We start from the raw sequence: 18,050 nt of genomic DNA, 5'->3' as shown, positions 1-18,050 counted from the left end.
AAAAAGGGAACCAAACCTGCAACTATAAGGAATAAGGAAAACATGGATGCACAAAGACAGGAAATGCTTGAGCATATCTGAACACTCAAGTCATGGTACACAAGATAGGTTGGGTGTACGAACAGCATAGCTGTGGCAGCGCAGTGTCTGGGATAGCAATCCCTTAAATTAGGCCCCCATGAGGCTTCAGGTTTCTTGTATGGCTAGACTGCTCTCACTGCTTGGATTAGCTGGGATATCTCAGTGCTGCACTCTGAACTTACACTGTCTCGCTGAGCATTCATCAGTAGGTGCTTCCAAACTCTGTGCAGGCACAGTGGTAGAGTTTATGGTCATCCCAGTAGTGGGTTGTCATAACATGACTGGAAGGGGTCATGAGGTAGGTTTGTGTGCTGATGGAGTCCTCCTCAAAGCCTTCAGAGCTTTGGAGGAGAAAGCATGAGAATGTCTGATGGACCTGCGACCAAAGGTTGAGTAGAGGTCAGGGTTAGAGACTGGATAGAAATGGGGTTAGATCTTGTCACCCTAAATGAGAAACAAGAAGTCTCGAAGCACTGCAATAATTTTGCTTGATAAGATAGAGAAGCCAGTTTTATTCAGAAGGGCAACAAAATTCAACACCACTTGTGTGCTTACACTAAAACTGAGACCCCTGCTTACTTCTGCGGTTATATTGCTTCACCCTCCATGCTCTGGGTCTTGTTCTATATAAGATTGCTAGGTCAAGAGGTCCTCAAGCTTCGAACCTTTCATCCCAGGAAATTATCTCTGTGGTTCTGCTCTTCAGCACCTTTCTCAAAGCATGTGCTACTGAAGTAGGACCTGACATTGTAATGACAGTTTCTTTCACTCACACTATAGACAGTGTCACTTTCTGTTCCTGATTCCTAGAGAGCACCCTGACCATTTTTCAGCTAACAAATCTCAGTTCCTCAGCCACTGAAGCTCATGAGCAGCCATTTGTTCATTTTGCTCCTGAGTCTTTTGCACAGTAACTGTTTCCATTTTCAGTTTTCCTTCTTGTAGACATGATCCATATAGTCTAGCTCGATGTTCATGTGACTCTACTAAAACACACTCTGTGTGTCTGTGCGTTTGTGTGGGGTTTACCAAGCACTTCTGTGCTTGGAATCGAGCTGATCTATGAATAAGCCAAAATAAAGCCATGCTGTCTTGACCAACAGATGCCTTCCTGGTTTCCTCTGGTTTTAGACTGTAACCTCTCTGCCTGACCAGTTTTCTCATTGGTAAGGGCCAACATAACTGAATGGGAGTTGCTTATCATCGGTCCCTCTGCATGCTCCAATCAGAGCTTCATCCATCCTCCTGGCTGCAAACTCCAGCTCGGCAGAAGCACTTGCTTTTTGATTACAGAGATCTCCAGTGTCAGCCAAGGAGGTGAATATCAAACCTGGTTGGGTGCTGCCAGCAACACATCGTAAATAATAGTAATGGAGCGTAATTGCTCATCAAGCCAAATCAGAGCCTGGAGTGCTCCATCTGGCCGAACTCCTTCAACATCAGTGGGAGTGCTGCCAGCAGGTGAGCGATAGGACTGGGGTCCCAAGCAGCAGCACCACCAATGAGGTACTGAAACACCGCTATTAGGGTTTGTTATCAGACCCCATGAATCTGCTGGGTGTCTTTGCATTAGAAGACTTTAGCTAACTCCCCTTACGTTACACTGCTTCCCAACCAGTACAGCTACATCTGCCCCATCGGTATCCCAGATGGAGCAGGGAGGAGAATCCCTGTCATTGGACAATGGGATTTTAAATTTAGAGAGGAGATGGAATCTCTTTCCTGTTGGGTCTTAAAAGGTGGTTTGTTAGGCGGGTGATTTGAGACTTGGAAATGTCCCAGAAGCCCACCTTTTGGAGGAGGCAACTGAAACCCCCAACATGTAAATGGTATTAGAAAGCGATGTGTCCCTGGTGTAAGGCATATAAAAGCCAAACAAGCTGGTGTGCCTGCCTATCAATCACCTATTGCTATTTGACATCGCTACAACACTTTGCAAGTGAACATAATTTACTGCCTTTCCCCCCAGACCCTTGGAAATTATTTACCATCCCCATTGTGGTTTGAACATTTACTGTTGCGGTTCAAAACTGTGATGAATTGGTTAGCCGTAAATTTTCTTTGCTTCTCCCTTTTCCTCCCACCTCTTCCTATGTAACACTGGGATAAAGGTTAAGGCATAGGGTGTTATCTGCAGTAAGTGCTCTATTCTCAGTGCCCCATATATCCTTGCTAATGCTTATAGCTCCCCTGTGGTATCGGGAAGTATCATCGCTATTGTACGAGGTAGAACAGGAGCTGAAGAGAGATAAATGGCCTAGTTATCAAAACTTCCTAGCCTCCCACAGCCCTCCTTGGGAATATGGCTATAAATGACTTTCAAATGATGCTGATAGATGTTAGCCGAGCGGGGAGCAGAACACTGATAGTGTCATGGAGATCTCGGCAAACCCAGCACCGGCAGCTGATGCTATAGCGGGTGGGTGAGATACTGGGCTGTCTGCTCACATCAAATCCCTTGGGGCTGCCAAGGTTCAAAACCAGATGGTGACTGGGGCATATTAACGCTGGAGCTTGCAGAGCTGAAGGCAGAGGTGGTTTTAATGCTTTGGCAAAGAATCTGCTCAGTTTGGACCTCATATGGTCAAACGTTGGAGAGTAAACAGCCCTTTTTCCACACAGCAATGCAGTGATACAAGTGTCATTTCTGGGACACCTCCAGTAGTGACCTATAGTCTGGTCTGAAGCAGTACAGCCTTTGCAGCCCTGTTGTGGGTCCAAAAATCACATCCAGAATTTCCTTTTCCATCTGTTGTCCCTCCTGGAGTGTGAAAGAGGAGAAGGACTGCTCAGATCATAAATCCCTCGGGGAATGGAGTGGGAACAGCTAGAGGAGGTGGCAAATCTGCTTCTCTATGAGTCTGGAAGGGCTCTTGGGTGTCTTGGCGTCTCTTCAGGAGATACCAGGAAAATTCCCCCATCTGGAGGAGGAGGAGGACCTCCCATGAAAACACTCAGCAATGTGTAAGGCTTTGTCTTTATTTTAATTAATATTATTTTTAATTTTTATTATTATTTGGCAGGAAAAAATGGCTCCATCAGACCCTTTGTGTCCTCCCAAGGTGTAGCTATGCCAACACTCAGCCCTGCAGGCAGGTTTTTACTCAAAAGCAGCTCTAGGAGCAGGGGGAGTGTTTCTAGTGTGTTGTGGCAGAAATCCCAGGGCACCAAGGGTGCAGGGCACACAAAAGCTGGCTCTTTCCATCCTCGCAGCCAACGAACTGAAAGGGCACAGTGCTGTCAATCACATCCCTTCAGGATTTGGGTCCGAGCCTGCACCGGGGTGCTGGTACACACGCTGAAGCGGAGGGGGGGCAGCTTTCAGGTCCGACAGGTCAGGGCAGAACCCACAGCGCTGCTACAGGGACGAGAACCACAGCCCGGGCTGGGGGAGAAGCAGCATCTCCTTAAAGAGCCCTGTGCAAAACGCTGCTACCGGCGGGGCTGGGGATGTTGCGTCCCACCCCCCCCCCCCCCCCCCCCCCAATCCCCCTCCTCCTCGGGCGGAGGCTCCGGTTCTGCTCGGTTCGGTTCGGTTCGGCTCGGCTCAGAGCGGCCGCACCGGCAGCAGCGCCTCCAGCCGCCTGCCCGCCGCCTCTCCCGGCATCCTTCATCCCCATCCTCCGCTCCTTCCTGCTCCGGCGGTGAAAGCAGCCCCCCGCCGGGGGCCGGGGATGCCCTCCCCCCCCCCGCCTCCCGCCGCAGCGGGGAGGGGGGCTGTGATGCTGCAAGGGGGATCCCCGGGTGTTGAGCGGGGTCTCCCCTTCCGCCGGCTGCCGGGATCTCCCCGCTCGGCGCCGGCGGCCCCAGAGGCGGCTGCTGGGGGCTGGCAACCGGGAAAAGGGGGGTGAGGGGGGGGGTCTCCGGTGTTCCACGCTCCGTGGATGACTAGACACCCGGGGCCGGGGGAACGGGGGGCGGGAGCCCGGCTATTTGCTGGCTGCATACAATGGGCCACTCCCTAACGTGAGGGCTTGGGGGGGGGGGGGGGGGGAGGCAGGAGCTGGGAGGAGGAGGAGGAGGAAGAGGAGGCGGGGGGGTGGAGGGGGGAAGGAAGGGGCTCGGGCATCGGGCTGGTAAATAAACTCCGCGATGATTTCCCTGCCTTGCGCCGGCCCAGGTGCCCGCCGAGCTCCTGCCTCCCCGCTGCCGCCGGCGAGGATGACCTGACGGGGATGTGACCGCAGCCCCCACCCCACCTTTTCTTTTCGCCCCCTCCCTCCCTATCTCTATATATATACATACGTGTGTGTATATATATAAATACATAAAGAAATCATTTTTTGGGGGGAGGGGCGGGGAGCTCGGATCATGGCCCTGGGGCTGCCGGGGCTTGCGCCGCCGATCTGCAGCTCTCCTCCGGGGCCCGGCGGTGACCATGGGGCTGAAGGCACGGCGCGGCGCGGCGGGCGGTAGCGCTGCCGGCGGGGCGGCGGCGGCGGTGGGGCGGCGGGCGGCGGCGGCGGGCGGCGGTGGCGACCCCGAGCAGGGCTCGCTGGCCCTGGGCTCCGGTGCGGACCGCGACGGGACGCTGCTGCTGGAGGGCGGCGGGAAGGAGGAGGGCGGCAAGCGGAGCCCGCCGGGGCTGGGGCTGCTGGCGAAGACCCCCCTGAGCCGCCCGGTGAAGCGGAACCACGCCAAGTATCGCCGCATCCAAACTTTGATCTACGACGCCCTGGAACGGCCCCGCGGCTGGGCGCTGCTCTATCACGCCTTCGTGTGAGTACGCGGGCGCGCTGCGGGGCGCGGAGCGGGGCTGCCCCGGGGGCACCGTTTTGCTTTATCATTCTCGGTGTAAATCGCTCCGGGGAGCTCGGTGCAGCCCGGGGGGGGGGGGGGGGGGGCAGGTGTCTGAGGATGGGGGTGCTGCTGAGCGGCGGCATTCCTTCATTTGTTTGCTGTCGGGGGTTCCCCGAACGAGCAGCTTCTCTTCAGTCGGTGCCTCGCTGGTGTGCGTGCACCACCACGGGAGAGCCCCTGTGCTTTAGCCCCTAGAAAAGGGACGGATGCCGGAAAGATCAAGCTCCGAGCAGTTTTAAGGCTCGGAGCGCTTGAGGGGAACGCTGCCGGCTTCAGTTCAGCCCGGAGCACGGCGTGCGGTTAAACTCGCTGTTAGAAACCCCGAGGGAATCCGCTCCTGCAATAAAGTGTCAGATGGAAAGAGTCGGGGTTTGGTCCAGTAAACCATCGCCCTGCGGTGGGTGAAACCCGAGCGTCGCGGCACTGCCGAGCAGAGAGTTAAACTGACCACACGTGAGCTGAGGTGAAACAAACTCCTTTGGTGGCCCAGAGGTGACAAGTCAAGCTAATGACCACTGGGTTTTGTTCCTAAATATTCTGTTCCCTTAAGTTTTCATGCGGAACATAGAAAATATAAATCTGCTTGCAGGGTGGAACGGAGTTGACAGAGTCCTATTAAAGTAAAGGTGGGGTTTAGTGTTGTGGATTGTGTTTGAAAACCCAAGGGATTAGCACTGATCACGGTGTTACTGCTTTTCTTTGCTGCTGTAGGGTGCGCAGCGTGAGAGAGGACTTGAGCAGTGATTTCTGAAATTGGTTGGCTTGCCACAGACAAAAGTGCTGTAGGCTGCACGGGCTGCGAGCCTGGAGCTGGGTCCGGGGGAGTCCTGATCGTTGGTGTAGTCTTTGCACTTGCAAATAAACACCTTGAATGCAGGGCTGTGATTTTACCTTCAGGCAAGCTCCTTGTTGGTGTTGGCAGGGATTTAGCCCTGGGCGAACGGTGACAGGCAGCGCTCATTACTGAACCTCTGCTCTGTATCACTCACTTGTTTCTTCATCTTGGGACATGGGTGCCTGCTTTCCAGCTTCATTTCTGGGGAAATACGGACACTTTGTCAGTTCTTTTGCCGGGGGGAAACTTGTGCTAGCAGGCAGGGAGCAAAAGCGTTGGGCTGTGTTTTAATGGGACGACTCTTTGGTCTGGAGCTTGCTCTTCATTGTGCTCAGTATTGCATAATGCTGCCTCTTATTGGGGAGATCCATGTCTGGGCAGAGGGGCACCTCTTCTTGTCTTGGTCAGCCCCCCCACATGCTGTACAAGTGAGGGTTTAGCACCTTGAGCAGTTGGCATCTCGCTGTAGCAGCTGGGTCAAATCCATGCCTAGGCTCATGGGATATAAGCAATAGAACAGAGGGTGAGTATAGAGAAGATCAGATGAGCTGAAAGATTCACATTTATTTGCAGTGGTCTAAGAATTTCCAAGTTGCACCATTCATTTTAGGTAGCTCTCTAGGTGTGTGGTTAGCCTGGAGAACCTTATGCAACATGGATCATAGAATAGGGAAAAAATTCCGTATGTTTGTAAGGTTTCATCCTTAGGAGAGGACGCGATGCTCTGTGTGGCCAACTTCTCTTTGGTGACTACTCAGTGCTGCAAAACCAGGGTGTGAGTCTGACCTGCTCTCTCAGAAGTTAGTAACAGTCTTGTTAAGACAATCAGTGCCAAATTCAACATTAATGAAGAAAAGACACCTTTAGGAGTCCTTATCCTTGAAAGCAGTAAAATGCACATGTCCCGGTGTATCAGCCCACAGAAGATAGCCCATATCTTCTCAGGACGTCCAGGGGGGCTTTGCAGTCAAAGTCTGCTGTTGGCCTCTCTGTGTTTCTGTTCAGTCTCAGCTTCTGGTGAACTCAGGCAAAGCTGAGGGCTCTCACCTTGCTCTAGGATCAAACCCTACTAAAGAATTCTGCTGAAAGCAATGGAAGAGTGTGCTGAGATCTGGCTGACAGGCCCCAGAGCTTGTTCCTGCGACTGGAGAACGATAACCTGCTCGGGATCAGGAGCAGTGCTGTGGGGATGCAGCACCTAAGCTGATACCCAGAGTCTTTGTTCTTGCTTTCAAATGAATTGCCTTTTAGCTTTATTCCTTCTGAAAAGGACTCTCTCGTGTTGGAGGTGCTGCCGTGACACTGTGTAGTGCCATCCCAGCAGTCCCCGAGTGCCTCTTTTCACACTAGAACAGTTTACACTTTCCCTTGGGTAGGTGAGAGCTTGCCAGCCTTTCTGTATAATCTACAGATTTGATGCTGGTTTAATTTTGAAGAGAAGTCCCATTTATCTTAATGTCATTATCTTAATGACGTTACACTTTGTCTTCTGAGTAACTCTGCAATAAATACCATGCAACCAAAATTAAGAGTAAGAAGGATGCTCTCATGCAAGCAGCCACAGAGAATATAGACAGCTGATGGATGGATCACGGATGGATGTGGTGAATTCCTTACAGATCCAAGCATTCAGAGGTATTAAATGAAGAGATGATGCAAAGGACTCCAGTGCTGTGTATATACCAGGATACAGGAGGTGGGAAGCTGCTGACGAAAGAGGATTATGACTTTCAGGACACACTGAGGGTCTTGTTTTCGGGCAGGAAAGGGCTTTGCAAAGGTCTTTGCAAGAGCTTTGCCAGCCAGAACTTTGAAAAGGGTGGTGCAGATGGGATCGTGTTAAATCATACAGTGATGCCCATATAGCTGCAAAGGGGTCATGATCCTTTGTGTATCTCATGGTTACAACGTGCACATAAATAAGGTTTGATGCAGTGCCCGTGTAAACACTCTCTTTAGATTAGTTGGAGTTAGATCTACTGGAATGATTTAGTCTGTTGAAATAATTGAATGATGATGCATAAACACGATCAGGTCCTACCTAGCCCTAGGGACAAAGGTGAAGGGGAGAAAGGGGCAAATTCCTGATGTGAATTTTAGTGTTCAGCTCTCACTGGCAGTGATTTATGGAAAGCAGCACCAGATATTTTCCTTGCAGTTCTTCCCTGTTCTACACAAGTGAGCATGTCCAAGCCTATCCTTATAGCAAAGAGGAAGGTAATTTGGTCCTAAAGAAGCTGACTTTGTTTCCTTCACCATCTGAAAACACGTATTCTCTGACAGCTTTGCCAGACAGGAGATCTACAAAACACCCCTGCAGTTCTCTTTTGCTAGAACACCAGAGTTCGCTCTTGGCAATATGGCAATATCTTAATGGTGTAGTTGGTAAGAGAAAATTGATTTTCCCATGAAGAATTCTCACCTCTGTAAAGGCAAACAACATTTTCAGTAAAAAATATTAAAAATAATTAAAAAAATGTGGTTTCAGCTTTGTGGTATTTGGCTTGGAAATGACTCTTGGGGGTTGCAGGTCAGGCTACAGTCTAACCCTGCTCTTTCCATAGTTCGTCTCCTTGCAGGTACAACTGCTGTTCCCATGCTGTTCTGTATTTCCTTTCATGTTGTGCTGTACAATATACTGCAGGAAACCCCTGCAGCTGTGCCTCGTGGGATGTGTATTTTGGCCAGGGAGACTGACTCGAGCTCTGTTCACCTCCACCAGCCATCCAAATGCTTTATTTATGCACAGACGCATAAGTGAATCGAATGAAGAATTGCAAACAAGCACGATTTTGTTTTTCCATTTTGTTTTTAATTGTAAGCACAAAATATTGGTGAATAATGGAGAGAGTCCAGAAAGAGAATAAAATGCAGAACATCAATTTGTGGAAAATTTTCAGTCTCAAAGAAGAGAGATGCTGAAAGAGACGTAGCTAGGAGATATTCTTATTTTCATACCATCCTCTGAGACAACTGCAGTCTTTACTTTCAGGGAAAAACAAAGCTAGGAAAAGACTTGGGATTAAATTGTCCTTTTTTTTTGGGAAAGTCTGCAATATTGGCTGCTCTCTGCTGGTGTAGATCACCAGAGCATACGTGCTCCTGAGGGAGGAAAACATGGGGAGCGCTTGAAAACCCTTCCTTATTTGCCATGCAGTCTTCTTTCTATACTGCTTAATACCTGGAATAAAAAGAGAAGGCAGAGTCATGCGATCCATCAGATTGTGAGCATTTCTGGGAAGCACCTCTTGCATGACTGATCGTAGGTGGGTTGTTTGAAGAAGAGATCGCAGTGGCACTTGGGAGCAGGTTGAATGTCTGGGGACTTAATGTTGTTTTCCTCTTTGCCCTTTGGGATATGCTTCATAAGGTGTGCTGATCCACCAGCCTGTGTCAGCCATCTGGGGTGAGATAGGAACAGGTTTGGGGTAAAAAGGTTAAATGCAAATCCTTCCTTGGCCTTTTTGGCATGGACTTATCTCTAAGTGAGTCCCAGGAGCAGCAGAGCAAGCCGGGTCCATTAGTGAGTGCCCTTTGCTTATGTGTTCGCCGATGTGAGCTCTGTTTTAATTATTTATGCTAATTCATCGTAATGCAGGGATAAATATTCTGCAGTATACTTTGTAAAAAATAATGAAGTCTTAGTCATTGGAGACCTCACCACACACCTCTGCTGCTGCATCTCTGCCGAGGCTTGTGGAGCCTGCCCTGGGTTCGTCTGTGGTTTAGTGAGATCCGACTGTATCTCAGTGTATGGGATCAGCCTTCACAGCAGGCTGTGGTCACGGGCTGCTGGGGTGTGCTGGTAGGAATGAGAAAGGGCAGCAGAGCCTGGGCAAGCCACAGGCTGTGTAACGTGAGTGGCTTGGGATCCTGAGTTGTAGCTTCACAATCAATTCAGCAGCTTGGAGGTGCCCAGCACTTGTTTAGGCATCCAAACTACCTCTGAAATCACAGACCAGGCCCTTTGGTGGGGATAGGAGTGTTTTCACCTACAGCCTCATATCTCCTTGCTAGGGCATCTGTCCTGACAGTGAGACCCGCTCCCAGCATGGGCACCCATGGTTGGGTTGGTCAGCCTGTGCTCGGTGTTGCCATGGTTACCCTGCTAACTTGCCGAATTTTGGTGCTGCTCACTCAGGAGCTGCAGGCACAGGGCTGTTGGTACCACAGGCTTAATATCCCCCAACCCCTTGAGATGGGGGTTCCTGAACACCCCTCTGCAAGCGCAATCCCCCTCGCACCATGCGATGCAGCCTCATGTTGATGGTCATTGAGATCCATTGTGGCTGGTGATGCGCAAGGGAGGGTGGACGTGGGAGCAAGCATTGGTACATCCGGTGGTATCATCAGCTGGGCTCTCAATGGCATCAGCTCAGCCTAGGAATAATTTGTATTGTACTGAACAGCCCCAGATGTGATCATTTTGGTGAGCAGAGATACAGCAAAGCTCCTCCAGCAGCCAGGAAATCATGTTTTTCTTCTCTGTTGAGAAACTTGGTAGTGAAGAACAACACCATCTCAGGGCTACCCCTGTGGTCCTTGAGGCACTGTCAGCAGTAAAGCAAAGACTTACTGCAGTATATTCAGCACAGCAGATGGGTGTCTGGAGTCTGATTGGGTCTAAAAGCCATCTCCGTTCCTTGTGCCTCTCTTCGCTTCTTACAGCAACTGTCAGATCATTTTGGGGCACAGCAGGGTCTGGGTACCTCTGCGTGGAGAGGCCACATGGGTTTTACTTCTGTTTTTAAATCTGAGATGGAGTTTAGGGAAATGTTTTAAGAATTAGCAGGGAGAGACTTTCCAAACCCATTTTGCTCATTTTGGTGCAGAATATAGAAACATTCAAAACAAACTCACTGGCAAAAATGGCAACCAAAGGCTGTGCATATTAAAAAAGTATGGATTAGAAACCCTTACATAGATGTATCATCAGTTATAGACATACTACTGTGTGCTTGAGTGCGTGCACGTGATCATGAAGGTAACCCCGGCGGTTCCTACTCCTAAACACATCCCAAAGGCTACTCCCCTTGCATCTTTCTGTTCTTTCTTTGGGACTCCCTGTCTTCAAATATAACTTGATTAAATCCTATTTATTTATGTTCAAACCTGTGTGAACATGTAAAGCACAAATCTGTACTTTGTGGTCAGTAAAAAATCATATCCTGCATTGAGAGGCATGTGCAAGGTCAGATGATGGCATGAATATTCTAGGACAAGGTCTGAAATTGAGTAATTTAGAGTCACAGAATAGTTTGGGTTGGAGAGGGCCTTAAGATCATCTAGTTCCAGCCCCCCTGCCATGGGCAGGGATACCTCACACTAAACCATCTCACCCAAGGCTCGGCCCAACCCGACCTTGAACGCCGCCAGGGATGGAGCACTCACAACCTCCCTGGGCAACCCATTCCAGTGTCTCACCACCCTAACAGGAAAGAATTTCTTCCTTATATCCAATCTAAACTTCCCCTGTTTAAGTTTTAACCCGTTACCCCTTGTCCTGTCACTACAGTCCCTGACAAAGAGTCCCTCCCCAGCATCCCTATAGGCCCCCTTCAGGTACTGGAAGGCTGCTCTGAGGTCTTCACGCAGCCTTCTCTTCTCCAGGCTGAACAGCCCCAACTTCCTCAGCCTGTCTTCATACAGGAGGTGCTCCAGTCCCCTGATCATCCTCGTGGCCTCCTCTGGACTTGTTCCAACAGTTCCAAGTCCTTTTGGATCTTATTTAACAGCTGTGAGAAACTTTCCAGACAAAAAAACAGTCAAGTGAGTGTTAAGATCAATTATATCTTGTTTAAAAACATCATAGATTGGTGACCTTAGATGTCGCCAGGCAGCTGGATGGTTGGGTACTACCATGATCAGCCTTGCATGTTATAAATGAATGATAATGTGTATTCTGGTATTTAATAATGCTATATTCTCTCCTTGTATTTAATGTACTATATTCCCTCCTTGTATTTAATAATGCTATATTCCCTTCTTGTGAGTGGAACTTTACAGAAGGAATGGAGCCATGGAGACATTGCATCTGCTACTGCTTCTGGCAGATACTGTATTAAATGGGATAACTTAAATATTAATAGCTTTACAAGAAGTATGGTCCACAAGAACCATTAAGTATGCACTGCCTTCTGTCCTAGGATGATAGGTGGGAAGCGTAGCATTTTCTGGGAGAGAGGCATGCCCAGGGATATTTAGTTTCATGGTAACCTACTTTAGAAAAGAGCACTCTGGGAGAATTTCCAGGCTGGAAATCTGTAAACTGCCTTCCGCAACCTTCAGCGAGCAAACAGCTTAAGAGCATGTTTAATTTGGAGCAAGTCAGAGGTTCCACTGATGTCAGGAGGAAATTATCCAAGGTGACGATGGGGTCATCCAAAGCACAAGAGATAATTGAGATTTGATGGAAAGCAGCACTAGCTATCATCATCTTCCTCTGCACGACCAGCTTGCTGCTCTGCTTGGGCCTAGTGAGATCCTCCTAAGCTACAGTTCTCTACAGGATCTGCCACAGGCCTTCATCCCTTTTGTACCTTAACAGCTACCTTTGGTTATGGTCACCAGGATAATGCCTTGCCTTCCTTAGAGGTGCTGCCTTTTGCTCGTTTGTGTAGGTTTAAAAAAGCATGAACTGGAGTTGCCTATCTCCAACACTGCTAAATCTCAGTTTGGAGAGACGCTGAAACCCTGACATGAGAGGCATTCAGTGTTTCTTGTGGTGGCATGTGCTCTCACACCCTTTTCCTACATGCATTAATATTGCCCAAGTCTTTCCTACTTTGCTTTTTCTAGCTTGCTGGTACACGGTGGTAGAGCATTACAGGTCCGTTAGCAGCAGCAGTGGAGGAATCCTAATCCTGTTTGTGGTGGCTGTTGTCTTTTGCTTCCTTTAACTTTACAGACTTGATTTCATTTTATGGATACTTGAATCTCACTTGTCCTCCCTGGTTTCAGAGCTGCTGCTGAGAGCTGTGCTGCAGCGTGCGTTCTGCATTCCTTTGCCAATCCATATTAGCCTGTGATTGTCATGTCGGCTCTTCGGTGGTGTTTTTTCTTTAAATCTCAGATGCTTTTCCTATTTATTTTCTTCTGTCCCCACTGGTGTTTTGATCACCTTCCAGATTGGTACTTCATCGTTTTATTAACATTCAATTTAATTCTTTTTATAGTTCATTAAGGAAGCACTTCACAAGACCAGAACTAAGAAAATCCATTCAGCCTTTCACTAAATAACAACTTCCCCCCTTCCTGGTTAACTTGATGTCATTTGTTATGGCTTTATTTATAGCTCTGAAGCCAGTTTTTAATTTCATGTAGTTTCTCCTGGTCATCTGGGTTAGTACTAGAACTAAGATGCTATCAGACATTGCACCTATGTCAAAACAGAAATATTTCCTCATTCCTTTTTGTTCGAAATTGATTGTTGGGCTCTGTTTATTTAATTCAGTAATAAGCATTTAACTGTTATCTTCCCATCTCAGTTATTTCATGCCTGTGACATGGTGTGTATCTCCTATAACAAAATAATTCAGTGTTCCTAATGCTGTCCGCTGCTAGAGGAGAGCTAAAGCAGTGCTGAAAGCTTAAATGCCCTGTTCCATCCAAGTGGTAGTTCTTATATATTTTATGGGAACTGTTACGTTTCAGTTATACCTAACATCAGGTAAACAACAGAGATGTCAATCCTAAGCCAGAAGATGCTTTACAAGGCATTCCCACTGACTGCAAGTACAGAGCCTGCAATTTTCTGGTTTCAGTGGGGATGGAGCAGAAGCAAGTACTGCTGCTGAAGGACTGATAGTGAAATCCCCAAAGTGCACCGTGGGGAGCTGCCCACCAGGCTCTCAGCAGTGCAGCATCAGCTCTGCTTATCTTTGCTCCCCTCGTGCCTCTCCATGCACTGATCAGGGTGCTTATGAGGAGGGATTACACCCTGAGGAGGCAAAGTCAAGAGCAGCTGATTGAAATTGCAGGGGAATTAATTTAGGAAGGTAATTACATGAACTGGAATTTGCTCTTCTACCTTTGCTAACACCGCTGCTCTTGTGAGACACGCTGGAAGAATTTCAATGCACGCAACCAGCTGAGGCTCCCGGAGCTGACCTCAGACGCCGTCTGCGCAGTGGCACCAGATGCATTGGGCCCCAGCTCAGAACCAGCCTTCTACTGCAGCTACGGCAGCAGCTTTTCTCATGCCAAGAGTAGTCATTAACTATGTCTAGACTAATTGGCAAAGTCATGCTGGGGATGTTCCCAAGCAGTGACACGTGCTGGCCAAAAACATCTCTGGATGACCTGCGCTGTGGTTTTAGTCTGAGACAACTAAGCGACTGGGCATGGATCAAGTGCTGCCACAGACCTGGGACTGCTCCCAGTAGGAGGCTGTGTGTGGCTCCCTGCTTGGGAGGCAAGTGAGGTCAGTGACATGGCCACCAGTCATGCCAGCTGGCCTCATGGACAGACAGCAGGACTGAGCATCTTTGGGTTACCACAGTAGACATAATTATTATATGTGAGATCTTACTGCCTCGATGTCTATGCAAAAAGCTCCTTTGCTTTGAGGTAAGACCCTTCACTTAAAGACCCAAGAAATCCTGCCCCACTGAAATAATACAGGTTTTACCCTATGTGTATGTCCAATAACACATTTTATCTTCTACATCCTTGCCTTTGTGTTCACGGGACTTTGCCAAGGCTTCTGCCTTTTCCTTTTCAACATTCCTTGTGCTGATCAAACTCCTATGGAGGTTCAAATACCTGACCCCGACATCTTTGGCATATTAGAACAAAAATGATCCTTTTTGGTGGCACTAATCCAGAAGGAAGAGCCCTCTGACCATTCCCAAACTTCTGATTTGTGTAAAACACTAAAGAAGATATTGCTAGTTGCACTGGTGCTGGTATTTGGACATTTCTTCCGATTGTGTCTCACTCCTTATTGTAGATGTTGCTCCATGACCTTGTCAGGTTCTGGGTGCAATGACACTGTGCAGGGGTGGTGAGATCTGGCAGATGCATGCTCGTGGCAGTTTCTGCTCTCAGACTATGGTGTTATCACATAGTACATTCTCAAATACATTACTCTCTTCAGTGCTAAACTACTTCAAACAACTTTATTTCCCTGCTTTTTCTCAGGGGCTGAGAGGCTGTCTCTCAACAGTCACAATGGGACCTATCTATCTAGTGCCTTATCTGAGGTAGTTGTCTGGACTCCTTTTGTAGCTCCTGCAGAAAAACAGGAAATAGAACTTTCTGGAGTGCAATTAATCTTGTTCCAAAGATGATTCTAAAATCGGAGAGATTAATCATCTCTTGCAGTGCCTCACACTTTCCACAAAGGAGACCTCAGGTGACTAACTTGAATTTAGGTATTTACACTAAAAATATCTGAGGGATGGGAAACTTTTTGCCTGACCTGAGAGGCAGGACACAAAGCTACATTAACATCACTAAATTTAGATATGTTCATGTATGGTTCTGTGTGTGCAATAGGTATTTAAGTTCTCTTTATAGTCAGTCAAGATTTAGTCAATACAGTCAATAGATTTTATGGTGCAATTCATCCAGCCAGATGTAGGGGTCTGCTTTAGATGGTGATAAATCACAGCTTCAGCTCCATTGAGCAACTCTCCATTGTCTATAGCAGGAGCTGAAGTGACCTGATCTTTGGTAAGTGACTGCAGTAAAAGCCACTTTCAGACAGATGAGTCCTACCTTTAAAGGCAAAAGGAATATGACTCATTATTACATAGGCTTTTATTAATATTAGGCTAAACATAAAATTCTAATTCTCTTTCCTCAAGACCTATACGTATGTGGTTACTTATTATCCCAGGCCATGACAGGACTACAGTCATCCCTGACATTATGCCAAAGAAAAACGTGATGGTGTAGTTGATGTCCTTAGTTTCATCATCCTACTGACGCTGCTGACTGCAACAGCTTTAAGATCTTTTAGTTGTTGGGAGTCTTAACTTTGCCTTTCCACCTTCCCTTTGTTCTTTGGTTTGCTATGGGGTCTATCTCCCTGAGCCCTCCCATAAATTTGCTCTTGATTTATAATCATAGCTGCAGTTGATCTTGAGGTTATGCTCAAACCAAGACTGCACCAGCTCTTGTACTAAGCTGCAGACTCAAGAGCTGTGATAGACTGTTTTCCCTCCATCTTCTCGTGACCATTTGGGATTTACCTGGGCAGAGGTGTAACTGGTGGGAGCTGGCCAGAAACAGTTCTCCACCTTCCTATTCCTGAATTTCTGCCCGTTTGCATTGCTCCTCTTGTTTCTATCACCCCAAATTGCCCCCCAAACCAATGAACAGGCAACATTGCTTTCTAGAAGGTGCCATTTTAGGGGCCAGAAAACACTTTCAGTGGCTCCGACACTGTCTTTTTGAAGCCTGTAGCAAATGTTGAAGGTCAATTTGAATGTCATGCGATGAAGGGGGGTGATTGTGAGGGTCATTCATAGGCTTAGACTGTTTTTTTCTGTGCTATAGTTTTCTCTATAAAGCTTTATAGATATGTAAGCACCATTCAGTGTTTTAGAGGGCATACTTTCATACACCAGCTGAATCAGTAAATTAGCATAATTGAACCTAATGCTGAAATCATCAGAGAACTGCACAAAATCTGGATGCATGAAAATACCCTGACATAAGGAAGCGCTTTTGGGTGGTGGTGTATTCCTTTAGCAGCTGCTGGTTTGTGTTTTGCTTGTTTTTGCAGAAATACTGAGCCAGCAACCTCTTTTAGTCATGTCAGTACAAACGTAGAGTAAATCTATTAGAGTCAGAACAACTGGATTTGGCTGCTGCACCATAAGCTTGTTCTGGACCCTCTACAAAATCTCATTTTTTACTGATATTCTGCCAGTGCCAAGGGCAATGTCCTGTGCCTCTGGTGAGGTACTTCCCTGGAACAACAAACGCGCCCTGCCAGTAAGGTAAGACAGCTTAAGGAGTGGGGTAAATAGGAGAGATGCAGAACCGCTGGCAATATAGCAAGTGAGCACCAACCTGTCCCATATTTGCCAGTACTCACGCCACAGTGTTCAGGGCTTGTTTCTTTCACAGTGGGAGCTGACTTTATTGTAAGCATGGAGTCATTCCTTCCCTCTCTGCTCCCCGAAATGGAGGGAGGATTTTTCTTCCCTCATAAATGCAGTTATGTAATTAACAAATACAATTATTTAGTTAGCAAATACGGTGCAGCTGGAGAAGGTAAGAAAGCAAAGCACTGTCTTTATGTCCATTTCTTGGTGCAGGTCGAGTCTGATGTTAGAGCTGTAGGAGAGAGTTGACAACTGCAACCATAAAACCATTTAGTTTGGAAGGTTTTAGAGGTCTGCAGTCCAGTCCACAGAGCAAGGCTAACTTCAAAGTCAAATGAGGTTGCTCAGGGCTGTATCCAGTTAAGATCTGTGCATGCCCAAGATATGAACTACTCTGTATTGTGAGGAGTGATAGATTTGGTTGCCTTTCATGGAATACGTTGTTTTGTGCATTTCTCATAATGGGCAGACTTCTAGGCCCAGAGTCATGGAGTCTTCCTTTCTCCCTACTTCATTCAATCCTGAATACATATGGACAGAAGTGAGATGTAATATCTGTACTGAGATGCTGGGCAGGTCAGCCCTCTGTGTATGAAACAATGCTTATATTAAACCACAAAGAAAGTTGCTTGCCTCAAGGCTCACTAGCATCAACATTGTCTATGGAGTGCTGACACTGGGAAATGCTAGGGATAATCTTCGGTGTAATCAGTAGAGTTCATTGAAAATATTTAACCCTTTTCAATGGCTATTCAATCTTACTACTGATATTGTTGTAATTCAAAATTTCCACATTTTTTCGCATTCAGAAGAATTATTCAGTTTCCAGCAACTTATCTCTGCTTTACATCTCCTCCTGACTTTCCCATCTCTTTCTTCATGTCCCCTCCTCACTCAGTTCCATCTTTTCTTCTTCCTTTGGTGGCATTCATCACCTCACTAATGAAGCACAGCACCACTCATTGATGCTTTGCATGTGACCCCTTAGCCTTTCTTTCTACTTTATGTGACAACAACAGTAGAGTTCACTCTGACTTCAGTTGGCAGGTTGATGGAGCTGACATGACAATTTGTTTCTTACCCAGACATAACTGCGTTTACATTTTGGTCTTTGCTATCTATTTTTTTTTTTTTTTTTGACTTACTGGATCTCAACACTGAGTTCCACCTATGTCAGGGTTAAAACTGTGCCTCTAATTCCCTCAGAGTAGGGACTCAATAGGAATTCCTTTGTCCGTATGGAGCAAGGTGCAGGAGTTATCTCTGAATCACCTTGT

At 47.4% G+C, this 18,050-nt stretch overlaps 1 protein-coding gene across 2 annotated transcripts in view; it reads left to right on the top strand.

The window, feature by feature from the left end:
- Positions 1–4,139: 4,139 nt before the first annotated feature.
- Positions 4,140–18,050, top strand: part of KCNQ3 (potassium voltage-gated channel subfamily Q member 3) — a 201,753-nt gene continuing 187,842 nt past the window's right edge. For both annotated transcript variants that reach the window (XM_065668970.1, XM_065668969.1), the window contains exon 1: positions 4,140–4,800. In XM_065668970.1, the coding sequence (XP_065525042.1) occupies positions 4,460–4,800 (341 nt within the window). In that variant the 5' untranslated portion in view covers positions 4,140–4,459. The remainder of the gene's footprint in view (positions 4,801–18,050) is intronic.

This window comes from Lathamus discolor, chromosome 2 (assembly GCF_037157495.1).
Source record: "Lathamus discolor isolate bLatDis1 chromosome 2, bLatDis1.hap1, whole genome shotgun sequence".
Lineage (NCBI taxonomy): Eukaryota > Metazoa > Chordata > Aves > Psittaciformes > Psittacidae > Lathamus > Lathamus discolor.
Note: the sequence above shows the minus strand (reverse complement) of the source record. Positions and strands in the feature narration are given on the sequence as shown.